Source organism: Falco punctatus (assembly GCF_963210335.1).
Source record: "Falco punctatus genome assembly, chromosome: 4".
NCBI lineage: Eukaryota > Metazoa > Chordata > Aves > Falconiformes > Falconidae > Falco > Falco punctatus.
Window position 1 is genome coordinate 49,123,081 of NC_137583.1, and position 13,914 is coordinate 49,136,994.

At 54.9% G+C, this 13,914-nt stretch overlaps 1 protein-coding gene across 1 annotated transcript in view; it reads left to right on the plus strand.

Moving 5' to 3' along the window:
* LOC308061783 (fibrillin-2-like) overlaps positions 1-13,914 on the plus strand; it is a 146,834-nt gene that overhangs the window by 120,002 nt on the left and 12,918 nt on the right. The window contains exons 28-44 of the mRNA XM_080382221.1: positions 4,202-4,327; positions 4,802-4,927; positions 5,271-5,393; positions 5,706-5,831; positions 5,961-6,086; positions 6,515-6,637; positions 7,329-7,451; positions 7,818-7,943; positions 8,392-8,514; positions 8,938-9,060; positions 9,698-9,859; positions 10,371-10,439; positions 10,731-10,856; positions 11,159-11,284; positions 11,955-12,104; positions 12,639-12,710; positions 13,783-13,908. Coding sequence (XP_080238347.1) covers positions 4,202-4,327; positions 4,802-4,927; positions 5,271-5,393; positions 5,706-5,831; positions 5,961-6,086; positions 6,515-6,637; positions 7,329-7,451; positions 7,818-7,943; positions 8,392-8,514; positions 8,938-9,060; positions 9,698-9,859; positions 10,371-10,439; positions 10,731-10,856; positions 11,159-11,284; positions 11,955-12,104; positions 12,639-12,710; positions 13,783-13,908 — 2,076 coding nt within the window. The remainder of the gene's footprint in view (positions 1-4,201; positions 4,328-4,801; positions 4,928-5,270; positions 5,394-5,705; positions 5,832-5,960; positions 6,087-6,514; positions 6,638-7,328; positions 7,452-7,817; positions 7,944-8,391; positions 8,515-8,937; positions 9,061-9,697; positions 9,860-10,370; positions 10,440-10,730; positions 10,857-11,158; positions 11,285-11,954; positions 12,105-12,638; positions 12,711-13,782; positions 13,909-13,914) is intronic.

A 13,914-nucleotide genomic window follows, 5' to 3' on the forward strand; every position in this document is an offset into this window, starting at 1 on the left:
AGAAGGATGCTGTCGGTGTAGCTGAGCGCACCATTGATGTAACCCTGGGAGGACAGCAAAGCACAGGCAAAGGGACGTCAGGGGTTTGTGGGACACAGCACAGGCTGTCCAAGCTGGAGGATATAAAGGGAGAGGCTACGTCCCCAGCAAGGCTCAGCTTGAGCCCCAGACCCCTGCAGAGACGGAGGGCAAAGAGGCAGAGCTGTAGGCTCTGCCCTGCTGTGTGGATGCTCTCCCTTACGTGGGCCAACAGCCCATCAGTGAGGGGCCCCATTCTGTCTCTGCTGGCAGTGCCCAGGGCTCTGTGCCGTGCAGAGCGAGGGCAGACCATGTAAAGGTTGCCAGGCTTGGGGCCAAAACGGGAGCCTTCCCTCAGGAGGGCTGATGGGCTCGTAGACTGGTGGTGCTCCAAGAGCTCATGGGGGGGGGGGTGTGTGTGGAGCTGGCAGCCCGGGCCAGCATCAGGGAGGGTGAGTGCCAGGCCCTGGGAGCATCCTGGGTCTTCCTGCCATGGCACTCATGGGACATGGCTGGTCCTGCCCTGCCACCTCCTGGCCACCTCAGCTGTGGAGCCCACAGGGGAGCTGACGGGGGGGGGGGGGGGGGGGGGGGGGGGAGCCCATAGGGCCACCAAACAGCTTTTCTCAAGTTCTTTCCCATCCCTTTCCTGCCTGCTGCATCCAAAGGACATTTCCCTGCAACCTCACTGCAATGTTGCCTTCCCGTTTTTTGTTTTTTTTTTTAAAAAAAAAAAGGCTAAGCCCTTGTGTTTCCTTTTTCATCTTGTACAACATTCATTCTTCTTCCTTTTATACTCTCCCTTCCCTTGGACCTTCCCTTGCACCAAACCTTGGCCACTAACCTCTCCTCTTGTTTCAGCCACCAGGAGCTGGAGCTTGAGCCTGGCATTGCCACTGAGCTGGGACAGGATCCATGCCTGGTATTTTCATTCCTGCTACACAGGGAGACGGCAACCTTTACCCTGGGGGTTGGCTAGTACACGGTGGAGCTCTGCCAGGCCGGCAGCTTGAACTCAATGGCTGTGAGCTCCAGTTCTCATACACGCTTGGCTGTGTCTTTTGTGTGACGTCTCATCTCCTTCTCAGCCTTGTGTTACCCATCTATTATTTATTCTGCCACTGGTTATTTACATATCCACAGTCTAAACGCACACCCATCTCCAGACATTATTAATATCACATGTTCAACCTTTATATTAAACCATCTATTTTCAAACACCATTGCAGAATGTTTCTCAGCTTGTAGATCTTTTTGTCTGGTGCCCTATCCATCCCACCACAGTTATCTTCCTAAATTTGTTCATCTCCCTGCCCTAAATGATGTATCACATCCCACATCAGTCATTTTAACCCAGTTATGTGTATCTTGGTCCCTTTTCTAGGTAATAGATGTTCCTTGCAAGTAGCTGTCTGTTATATCATCATTAGATCGCTGCTGAGATTAGTAGACCTATTATTTCCACTCCTATATTAGGAGATGTATTAAGCTTTTATAGCACTGCTTGGCCTCCTGCTGTCATTGCACAGCCTACAGCCATGTGCCATTAAATCAAATGCAGGAGAACATGCAGATACACCTTGCTCAGCAAGAGGTTTGTCATTTGACAGCTTGTGTCTCTTCTAGCTCTGAACTTGCTGATTCATCCAACTGTTCTTGGGCTGCTTTCCCCTGAATCTTTTCTAAAATGACTCTCAACCTGGGCTCACTTACGTGTGGTATCTAATCAGCTGTTGCTGTTTCTGCCCCATCCCTTTGGACCTGCGCAGTTCCATACCTGCTCCAACCATTAATCAGGCTCCTGTCAAGTTCCCCAAACATTTGCACGGATCAAGTCCTTCATGCAAAGTTCTGGTAGACCATCTCTGCATTCTTCTACCCCACTCTGTGTCCAGTTATAAGGGCTCCTTTTCACCTGCCCATTTAATCATCCTTTATCCTCAGATAATTCTTTACAGCTACTCCCATCTGGCCAGTGCTTGTTTTTATTCTGTCAGATTCTCAGCTGTTTTCAATTTAATAATTCTTGTTTGTAGCTTAAAAAAATCCCATCAATGACCTCAGTACCTCAGTTCGTCTCCAGCAAGTCAGCCAGACTCTTGCTGTCCTCTAATTCCTGGCATACCATGTTCCTCTTCTCGTCTGTCTAGCCAGACTAACTTGTCTGACTGACCTGGTCTTAATATTCTGCTCTTTCTGCTTTGGCTTGGGCTTTCAAACCACTTCAATCTGTGGCACGATTCAACACCATTTATTTATTATTCATATTTTATTCTCTGCGTTCTTTAAAATATATCACTGCCCTGCCACTGGCATGGTTTTCTGTCTTTTCCATACAATTTGTAGCGTGGGTTGCTGCAGATCACAGTCATCATCTTCCTCCTCCTCCTCTGTTTCTGAGATACTGGGGCTGTCACAGTCCCCACTGATGGCCTGCTAACTTCTTTCTGGGATGAGATTTCTGATATCTTTATACAAAGATGCTGTGTTTCATTGTTCTTTTTTTGTAAATGGTTTTATTTACCATTTAATAAATTCTTGCTATGACCTGAACGATTCCATCTGATCCTGTAGGTGACCAGGGACTGGGTCATTTCACCCCAAAGGATGCTGTGGCACTATGGCATTTCCCATGCTCAAGGATTAACTTCTTCCTGCCTGTGTTTGGCAAAAGAATGTGGCTCCAGCCTCGTGAGGCAGGAATTCTTGCCAGCCCCTGGCAGCAGACAACATCAGCACTGAACCCGTGTCCTGCAGTGCACTAGGAACAGTCTCCCACCGCGGAGAACCGGAGGATGGGTGCTGGGGGCTGTTTGATAGGTGCTGTCACCCCATTGCCAGGTGCATTCCAGTCCACTTTAGCTGTAGATCCACTGAAAATCCCAGCAGAGTGTTCTCTGCAAGAGAGGTGAAAGATTCCATTCTTAACTGGAAGGCTGGAATCGGAAAAATAGACATATGAGGAGCAAATGGGCTCTTTAACAATACCCGACATCACTGCCGTTGTCTGCTGTCACCAAGGGGTTCTTGGGGGCTTTTTTTTAGTGCTTTCGGTTCATTTGTGTTACACCCAATGGCTTCGCATTCAGAACGCACGTTTCTCAAAGGACAGATGAATCCTCTGAGCAGGTCCAGGGAGTCCTCCCTGTTCTTGCTCTCCCACTGTCAGCACAAGACATCTTGAGTCAGTCCAAGGGGCATGCAAGAACGTAAAATCTCTGGAATCTATTCTGGGACCCAAATAGAGAACCTCAGACTCCTGTTTTGAAAGTTAGAGGATCAGATTCATCCAGTGCCTGCCCTTCCAAAAAGCACGTGAAACACCACAAGTATCACAAGGACTGTTACGCGTAGAGTATCACAGTAGATCATAAAGAGCTTTCTCCAGGGACTACAGGTAATGAATGGATAACAAGGCCTCCCAATTTTGATACTTGTGGTGCTTCATCTCCTCCTTCTGTTGGTTTTTGTTTCCAACCATCACCAGTGCACCATTCTAGTAATTTCCCTTGTGTGGGTTTTTTATTCTGGCATTTATAAACCCTTCTATCCTTTTTTTCTCCTCCTTCTTCTTTTTCCTTCCTTCATTTTTAATGTCAGCAGCCTGGTTTCATCTTTGGCTGGATCACATTTCTCTCACAGCAGTTTAATCTATTTCAGGAATTTCTCCAGTTCCTAGTAAATTCAATCCCTTTGTCCATATGTGAGTTTTTCAAAAATGTACAGACTATTTCCTAGCCCTGTGTGTGATACTGGAACTCCTCCGAAGGCTCTTACCAAGCAAGCATATTTGTTAGTCTTCTATGAAAGAAGCTACACGTTTTCTGAGGAATCTCCCTCTGCTGATGGGAGTTGTGAAAATGTGCTAGGACGGGTGGGATGTAAGTAAAGAACTATTCTTCTTCTAGTCCTTGCTGGCTGATCTGCACACAGCTAGTAACTTCTTTCCTCCTGATACTACACCTGACATTCTGCTGAGGTCGAGGCAAGAGCTGTGATTTCCCAAAATGCGTACTTTAACCAGGACTCACCCAAGCCCTGGGTTTGCTGCCCAGTTAATTTTGTGGTGTCCCTCTGTTTTGAGACATCTTGCTGGTGATGGGACTGTGGTGCATGGCACCAGCACCATCCCATTATCTGGAAATCCCAGCTGAAGGGGACAATTTCATGTCATTCTCTGCAGATATCAATGAGTGTGAGCGGGACCCGCTGCTGTGCCGAGGTGGGATCTGCATGAACACAGATGGCAGCTTTGAATGCATCTGTCCCCCTGGACACGAGCTGACTTCTGAAGGGAACACTTGCATAGGTGAGATGGTGGAAGCTATGTTATCACCAGAGCCTCTTCAAGGGTAACGATACCTTGGCAGGGTGGATGTGGCTTTGAGCAACCCGGTCTAGTGGAAGGTGTTCACGGCAGGGGGTTGGAACTAGATGGTCTTTAAGTTCCCTTCCAACCCAAACCATTCTGTGATTCTATAATTCTATGATACGATACAGGTAGACTTGGATGTCATGCTGGGAACATGAATCTCTTCTTCCAGTCCCAGATGTGGATAGAACACATTCATCCAGCAGGGACCGAGGTTGCTACCAGGGTTTCATTGCAGTTATGATGTTTGTTGTTCTACCTGCTGTCACTGAGGGCTGACAGTGGGGCAATGACAAATTCAGTGTGGAGGCAGCTGTTGGGGGGCGGGGGGGTTACCCAGGGACAGGTACCAAATGATGCTCAACGTGGTGTCAGCACGGCTGCCTGCTCAGACTGCTCTTCCCACTGCAGATATCAACGAATGTTCCCTTAGTGACAACCTGTGTCGCAACGGGCGCTGCGTCAACGTCATCGGCACCTACCAGTGCGCATGCGATTCAGGCTTCCAGGCCACACTGGACAGGCAGGGCTGTGTCGGTGAGTGCTCCCCTTGGCCAAACAGCTGTGCCAGGATCCCAGTGTGCATCCAGGACCCTCCTGGCCTCGTACCTCTTACAGTGCTCAGTGGGGTGTCTGGGAGGCAAGGGGGTAACCTGCTGGTGGAGCTGGCACCACTGGTAAGGGGCTGTCACCAGCTGTGAAACTCCTGTGAGCTGCAAGTGGTTGGCAAAGGCAAGAGGTGCTTTCTTCTGGCTGGGGGAGCTTTTTGTTTCCTCTTCAGCACCTCTCCCACCACTGGCACGGTGTCTGAGCAGCTCTGCTGCAAGGCATGTGTCCCAGCCCACCACCCAAGCAGCATGACCTCCCCCTTCTCCCCCAGACATCGATGAGTGCACCATAACCAATGGTGGCTGTGACACACACTGCTCCAACTCAGAGGGCAGCTACGAATGCAGCTGCAGCGAAGGCTACGCGTTGATGCCGGACAAGAGATCATGTGCAGGTGAGTGGTCAGCTTGGCTCTCGTAGGAGCTGCCCCAGGGACCTCTGCATCCATTGCCAGACAGCCATAGCGTTGGCTTCAGGGTGAGGGGGGCTGGTTTTTAAGTCACTTCCAGAGAGGTGATTTACCTGGACAGATGTTTTGGTTTTGCACTGCAGTGTCCAGTCACCCATTACAGGCTCCAGAGTCCTGTAATGAGTCCTGTAACTATGAGACCTGGTGCAGAGCCCTTCCTGGGACTCCCCCCTGCTCCCACAATACCCTTCCCTTGGCTCTAATGTCTTTACTTTGGCAATGGTCTCCTCTCTCTAGATATCGATGAATGTGAGGATAATCCAGATATCTGCGACGGTGGGCAGTGCACTAACATCCCTGGGGAGTACCGCTGCCTCTGCTTTGATGGCTTCATGGCATCCCTGGACATGAAGACCTGTATTGGTGAGGACCAGGCTGTGCCCTGGGCACACCGCAAGGCTGCTGTGGGACCGAGGAAGGGGTACAGAGGGTTGCCCCAGGGTCACGTCAAGGTTCTTGTGGTGTTCCAAACAAATCCTTTTTCTCCTGTAGATGTGAATGAATGCGATCTCAACCCTAACATCTGCCTGCATGGCGAGTGTGAAAACACAAAAGGCTCCTTCATCTGTCACTGCCAGCTGGGCTACTTTGTCAAGAAGGGAACCACAGGCTGCACAGGTGGGAGCTCGCTAGACCTGGAACTAGGGGTGCTGGTGGGAGCCCTCCCAAACACCTCCTGCAGCTGCGCTGGGGGGAGCACCACCCCTGTACTGGGGGTGCTGCAGGCACCTCGGGATGTGGCTGTGTGCTGGGAGCCCTCCTGGGCGGGCAGAGGTCTCCAGGCTGCAGGCAGGAATAGACACTTTCCTAGTTTACGGGCAAGCCAGGGGCCAGCCCTTCCTTTGGTCTCTGTCTGCCCGGCGTGAGCACAGATCAGCTCGCGGGTACAGCTCCAGGCAGCCTGTTCCCCAAAGCACCTTGTTCCATCCCCTGGGGCTCAGGCTCCAAGGAGCCGTTGGTGCCCAGACCCCTTGGCAGGATTGTAGCTGGTACCCCCTCCTCTCCTGGGGGAGCTGCGTCAGCTCTGCTGTCCTTCCTTCCTGCAGACATCGATGAATGTGAGATCGGGGCTCACAACTGCGACATGCACGCCTCCTGCATCAACGTGCCCGGCAGCTTCAAGTGCAAGTGTCGCACGGGCTGGCTTGGCGATGGGCTGAAGTGCAATGGTGAGCTGGCATCCCAGGAGAGGGTGGTTGTGTGTCGGTGGGCACCTGTGAAGGCTGGGCTGAGCTGACACCCTCACTTCGAATGCTCCTGAGCCCCAGGAGCCCTGCGTGAGATTTATGGGATCATGGAGAGAGGGGTGGGGGTGGGGGTGTTGCGCTGTCAGGCGTTACAGCCGTGTCTGTGGAGCCGTGAACATGGGGGCGAGGGCACAAGTTTGGGATGTGGAGGGAGTGGGCGTGGGATTGAGATGAGTGTGCACGAATGTCGTGGTCAGACTGGCAACGTGGCGGCATGGTGGCATGGTGGGACGCGGTGTGGTGTGAACGCAGGGCTACAGGGTGTGGGAGGGGGTAGGGGGGGTGCAGGCTGTGTATATGGGTGCAGGGATGTAGTGGCACGTGTGTGGTGTGCATGGAGGGACGTAAGGGTGTGTGGATGGGTACGTGTGTCTGAACTGGGAGGTACTGGGAATGCGGGCATGTGTGTGAGAGCGTCTCGTGGCCGTGTTTTCTGTGTCAGCACTGCCAAGGAAGTGCTCATGGCCACAGAGGCTCACAGAGATGCGTCGGAGCCTCATCAGCACTCCAAGTGCCTGGAGGCCATTTGCTTGCCCCCTGGGCCCTATGCTAGCCACCCAGGCTTAGAGCAAAGGCCAGAGGCAAAACACTGACGGGTGCCCTCCCTGCCCAGATCTGGATGAGTGTGCAACTGAAGAGCACAAGTGCAACCTGAACGCCAACTGTGTCAACACACCAGGCTCCTACCGCTGTGCCTGCCGAGAAGGCTTCAACGGGGATGGCTTCTCCTGCTCAGGTGAGGCCCGTAGGCTCAGTTGGCAGCAGGAACGTGGCTCAGGCATCCTTCTGGGACATGGAGTCACCCCCTCTTGGCCACCAGCCTGGCTCAGCACCTGGCTGCCTGTGTCTGGGGTTCCCCAGACCAGATGCCCCCCAAAAGCCACTGCAGCCTGCCCTCACCACAGCCTGCTCAGATACCTTCAGAGAGACCTGACAGCTGCTCAGCAGGTCTTTGGGGAGGATCAAGGCCACGAGAAGTGTTGCAGCCCCCTCCTCCCAGCAGAGGGGTGGGAACAAGCTTGAGGGAATTTTCTGGGCAAGCTGAGGGGAGCTCCCATCTTCGGGTGGACACTACGTCAGTCTCGTGCTTGACCCTCTCTAGATGTGGACGAGTGTGCGGACAATGTGAACCTGTGCGAGAATGGACAGTGTCTCAATGCACCTGGGGGTTACCGCTGCGAGTGCGAGATGGGTTTCAATCCTACAGAGGACAGCAAAGCCTGCCAGGGTAAGTGCCCAGAGTTTTGACAGCTGCTCCAAGAGATCCAGTGGCCACCTCCTTTCTGGCCTTGGCCTCTGCACTGCACTGTCACCACCTGATCCGTTACTAGGTAAGACCCACCTGAGCAAGACCCACCATCACCTGGTGGTGTGAGGCTCCCAGGGTGCCAGCTCTTCTGCTTGCCAGAGTTGGTCCCCAGCCTGCAGAGACTGGGCTAAGCCAAGGATCCATGCAAGACATGGACAATCAGCAAAACAGGGGTGAGGGGAGGGGGCATACACACAGCATGCCTGGTCCTGCTCACCCAGGAGATGACATCCCATGGCACTAGAACCATCCTGAGATGGGTTGCCCACAGCTGGGCTGTGGCTCTGCTTTGAGATGGGAGCAGGAGAGGCTTGTCCTGGTCCTCATTCTGCCAGATCCTGAGTGCCCAGCTCTCCCTGTTTTGCAGACATTGATGAATGCACCTTCCAGAATATCTGTGTCTTTGGGACATGCCAGAACCTGCCGGGGATGTTCCGCTGCGCCTGTGATGATGGCTACGAACTGGACAGGAGTGGAGGCAACTGCACAGGTACAGGACTTTCACAGGGCTGCTGGATGGGGGTGACTGCTCTGTGATCTGCTGGTGTGAGCTTGCCCCAGCCGTGGCAGGGAGTGACACGAGCAGCCTAAAGCCAGTTCAGTGTCCCTGTGTGATGTGGTGATGTGTCTTTGCTCTTGGCAAGACCTTGATGCTGCTGGAAGGTGAACCTTCAGCGGGCAGGAGGGAGAGCTCGGTGCGGCTTTGCTCCTTTCTTCTGGGCAGGGTGGTGTGAGGCAGAAAAGGCAAGGTCTTTTTCTGGAAGAGCTTTACCTACCATCACAAAAAGCTTTAGAAACACCATGGTCGTGGGGATAGACCCTGAACACTCAGTACAGAGCGTATGACTGGGGCGGTGGTTTCTGTGGCAGTCTTTGTCTTTTTTTTTCAGTCTTCACATTTCCATCCTTTCAGACATCAATGAATGTGCAGACCCCGTGAACTGCATCAACGGCCTGTGTGTCAACACCCCTGGCAGCTACCTGTGCAACTGTCCGCAGGACTTTGAGCTGAACCCCACTGGTGTGGGCTGCGTGGGTGAGTGGGGACCCCTGGAGAGCACAGCTTCCATCCACGGCCTTGGTGGTCCTTCGTGTTGGTCCCACATAGCTGGAAATGGTCAATACCAGAGCCTGGGGTGGCTGCCCACTGTCTGCCCCACCAAATACCCAGCTGTCCGTGATGGGCTTAACCCTGCTGCAGCAGCAGCAGCAGGGTCCCTACCTCCCGTTACGCCTGCCCCACCTTGTGTCACCAGTGTGGGTGCTCTCCTGGTTGAAGCAATGCTATTCCTGGGAAGCTCCGGAGCTATTCTGAAGTGTTTATTTCTTGCAAGGCCCTGGGTTACTGATGACATTGTTTGGGTCATGCTCCTTAGCCATACTGAAGACAAGCCACCGTGCTGTGACCTCTGTGTGATATAGTGTGGCTTTGACCAGACAAGCTGGGCACACTTAATTCTTGAAGGGTTCCCAAAGTTGTGAGCTGCAAGGACAGTTTGGATCTGGTCTACTACCGCACAGGGAGCTGACAGAGTGGATATCTGGGACAGGACAGGGGCCTCATCCCTCTTATCCCTCTCCCTGCTTCTGGAGGCAATAGTGCCATTCACGCCTCCTGTGCACACAAGTCTTTACTGGAGAGGCTTTGCTCACCCACCGCTGTTGTCGTGCAGATACCCGTGTTGGGAATTGCTTCCTGGACACCCAAGATCGAGGAGATGGGGGGATCTCCTGCAGCGCAGAAATTGGAGTCGGGGTCACTCGGGCATCCTGCTGCTGCTCACTGGGTCGTGCGTGGGGCAACCCCTGCGAGCTTTGTCCTCCAGCCAACACGAGTGAGTTGGGAAAGTGACTGGGGTGAACTCGGGCATGGGCCGGGTGGGCAGCTTAGAGAAGAGAGACGGGGCTGCTTCCTTGTGGGTTCTCAACTCAGGCTGGGAGTCCTTGGTCTAGGATATGCTTTCATCACGATGGAGCAAGGGAGCTGAGGGGAAAGAAGGCAACCCTGCTGTGTCAGTGCAGGGCTAGCCAGGTGGACCAGGGCAGGCGAGAGGTGAAGTGGGCTGAGGGAGACCAGGCTGGTTGTGCCTGGGGGATCCAGATTGGGACCCTTCGTTCCTAGTCCAGTGGGCTGGGGGAGGGAAGTGGATGTGGAATAACCCCATTCAAGTGTTGGCAGGTAGGGACAGGGCGGCTGAGTTAGCTTGGGAGTCAGACTGCTCCATCTGGATCGCTGCCACCGTCCTCATGGCCTATTTCTCCTGGGTTTCTCCTGGTTCTCCCTACCCCTCCTGTTTCATGGGAGCCCGCTCAGCTCAGGATCCCCCTGACTGACTTTTTCCGCAGCCGAGTACAAGACCTTGTGCCCTGGAGGAGAAGGTTTCCGGCCCAACCCCATCACTGTCATCCTGGAAGGTAAGCCCACCTGGCCGCCATGTCCCCTCTCCAGGGGCTTGGGTGCTGGGGGAGCCCAGCCCCGTACAGGCACCCCCTGCCATGACACTGGGCTGGCCGGGTGCCTGCTGAGCCCCTGACCACCAGATGGTAAACAGCGAGTATGAGCATTCCTCGGATGTTCTCCAGCTGCCTGGGCACCAGCAGTGCCTGGAAGTGGTGGGATGAACCCGCTGCAGACCCCGGGGTGAGGGCACTGCCTGGGCCGGGCTGGCAGGCGGTGATCACCTCCCGGCTGCTCTCCCTCCTCAGATATCGACGAGTGCCAGGAGCTGCCGGGCCTCTGCCAGGGCGGCAACTGCGTGAACACCTTTGGCAGCTTCCAGTGCGAGTGCCCCCTCGGCTACTACCTCAATGAGGACACGCGCATCTGTGAAGGTAGCTGCACCGTGTGCCTGGGCTTCTCTGTGTGCCTGGCGTGTATGGCACACGTGTGTGTGTGTGTATGTGTGTGTGTGTGCAACGGAGTTGTGCATGTATCTGGGAGTGGCTGGCGGAATCCGTTCCCCTTTCTCTCCCAGACTTCCCATCCTCATCACAAACCCTGTCCCCTTTCCCAGTGCCTGGCCAGCCTGGTCCCCGTGCCAGGTGCGTCCATACCTTGTGCCGAACCAGCCCCGTGTCAGACCCTTCTCCAGCTGTGCCTAGTGCTTTGACCTCCAGTTTCCTTTATTCGGCAGATATCGATGAGTGCTCTGCTCACATTGGCATCTGTGGCCCTGGAACCTGCTACAACACCCTCGGCAACTACACCTGTGTGTGCCCCCCTGAGTACATGCAAGTCAATGGAGGAAATAACTGCATGGGTACGGCACGGTGCAGATCCGTGGGGAGGGGTCCGGCAGTGCCCTATGCAGCGGGGTAGCCTGGGCAGCCCAGTGTGAGCAATGGGCTGAGGATGGATGAGGATGGAGCAGAAGTGCTGGGAGAAGGGGCTGAGACTTGGGACACCGAGTTCACCAGTGCCTCAGCACATCGCTGCCCTACACTGCACACGCTGCCTGTGCCGGAGGGGCTGACACTCGCCCTGCCAGCAGTTGTGGGGCAGCGGCTGGCACAGGGTGGTGAGAGACCCAGCGGAGCATTGCCACTGCCTGCCACAGCATCCTGCTTTTGGCTGGGAGAGGCTTGTTTCTTGTCTTCTTGATAGCTGGTACAATGCTGGGGTTTGGATTTAGTATGAGAATAGCGGGACCCAGCGCTCACTGGGAGCAGGGCTTCAGCCCATCACTGCAGCCACTTTGCTGGGCTCCCCTCTGCGTCACCTGCAGTTCCTGAGCACCAGGACAGGACAGGGTGGCCTGTCCCCAGCAGCGAGTGCCCTGGGGCTGGCAGCACCCGTTCCTGGGTCAAGGCATTCCATGTCAAGAGTGGTTCCAAAGAATGTTTATCAATAGGGTGATAGGCGCTTCATATATATATATAAATAAATCTATATAATCATGGCACACGATGCTGTCTGGGCTGCCTTTGCAGACATGAGGAAGAGCGTGTGCTATCGCAACTACAATGACACCTGTGAGAACGAGCTCTCCTTCAACATGACCAAGAAGATGTGCTGCTGCTCCTACAACATCGGCAAAGCCTGGAACAAGCCGTGCGAGCCCTGCCCCACACCTGCCAGCCGTAAGTCATCTCGGCACCACAGCTGCCCCCTCGCTTTTCCAGCGATCCCGTGTGCTCTGGGGCACAGACACTAACAAAATAGAGGGGGAGAAGGGAGAGCATCGTGTCTGGCACCTGTGGGTGAGCACTGTGGGGACATGTATTGCACTAGGACAAGGGGACTGGGACAGTATCTGCCGGGAGGAGATGATGTGTGGGCCGGCTGGGCGTGGGGGGCAGCTTTGGAGTGGGGCGTGCTGGCCACGCGCTGCGTGGAGGACTGGGTCTGTACCCGGGTGTGAGGCGCACAGATGCCGTGCGTGTGCGTGTCCCCTGTAGCGCATGCGTGTGTAAGCCCTTTGCCTGATGCCATGTTTTCTTGGGGTTCCCCATGTTCTGGCCCTTGCAACTCATGGCCGAGCACCGTGCAGATCCCCTCCAGCCTGTCAGACCCCCCTCTCCACTCACTCCAGCCATAGTTGTCCAGCCTCGTCCCCCCTGTCCCTTGCTGCACCCCACTCTGCCATGACCATGACCTCGGTGTTCCCCTTCCAGCCGAGTACCAGATCCTGTGTGGGAACCAGGCCCCTGGGTTTATCATCGACATCCACACTGGGAAGCCGATCGGTGAGTTGTCCTGTGCCCTGCGGAGCCAGGTCTGCTCTCTGCCCCTCTGCTTCCTTCCCGCGGTGCTTGTGCGCTGGTTCTCTTCCCCTCCCTTTGTAAGTCAAGCCCCGAGCAGAGGACAGACGAGGACGAGAGGTGGCAGACATGGCTGCAAGCTGCTGGCCAAGCCTTCAAGCCGATGTCCTGCGTGGCTGAGCTGCTCAGACCTCCCCACATTTGTAATTGTAGCTTGTTTCTGTCCCACCTGGAGAGGCAGGTGGCCAGTGGCCGCCGGCAGTGGCCAGGTAGATGCAGCGCTGTGATAGCCCTCGTGCTCACGCTGCCGGCAGCACCAGCCCTACAGCGGGAGGGCACCGCTGAGAGCCGAGCCTCCGGCTTTCTGGTTTGGGAGATGGGAAGCCAGAAGGGCTGTCGACAGTCCTGGGATTTGTGGGCTGCCTACAGACGTTTTGCAGTCTTGGAAGATGGACTCGCTGGTAGTTTGTCAGACAAAGAGTAGTTAATCGTTGCTTCACCTGGCCTTGGCAGCGCCAGCCAGGGGGCTGAAGAGGAGGGAGGTGAGTTCATCTTCTGCTCCCAGGGCGAATGCAACCAAGGGGTGCAGGGCTGGTGGTGGATTGTGCTGGGCACAGCGATGGAGCCAGGGGCCCTGGAGCCATCTCAGTATTTCAGTGACCCCCCTGGACAACTTCCCACTTGCAGCCTGGTCCCAGAGCCTGGGCAAGTGTCCATGTTACTGCAGAGACATACTTGCAGAAAACAAGGTGGATGTCCTGAGCAGGATCCCTCCCAGCATGTGCTGTGCAGGTTCTGCCAGCAATCCCGTGGCTCCAACAGCTTGGAGCCTTGTGTGGCTCTGTTGTGTGCCCAGCCCCCTGCAGAGCAGCCCCAGCCTGGCATGATCCGCAGGATCCAGCATCAGTCCTCCAAGAGCTGCTCCGCTGTTGGTCTGGCAGCCCTTTCCTGCTAGTCTTCTTCCTAGAACGAGCAAGGGCAGCAGTCTCCCAACTATGGGGGATGCTTTCCTCCCTGCTGCCTTCCCGGGATGTTGAGAGATGTTGTCTGTGCGCAGATATCGATGAGTGCAGTGAGATCCCAGCTATCTGCACGAACGGTGTCTGCATCAACCAAATCGGCAGCTTCAGGTGCGAGTGTCCCATTGGATTCAGCTACAACAACATCCTGCTCATCTGCGAAGGTAAGG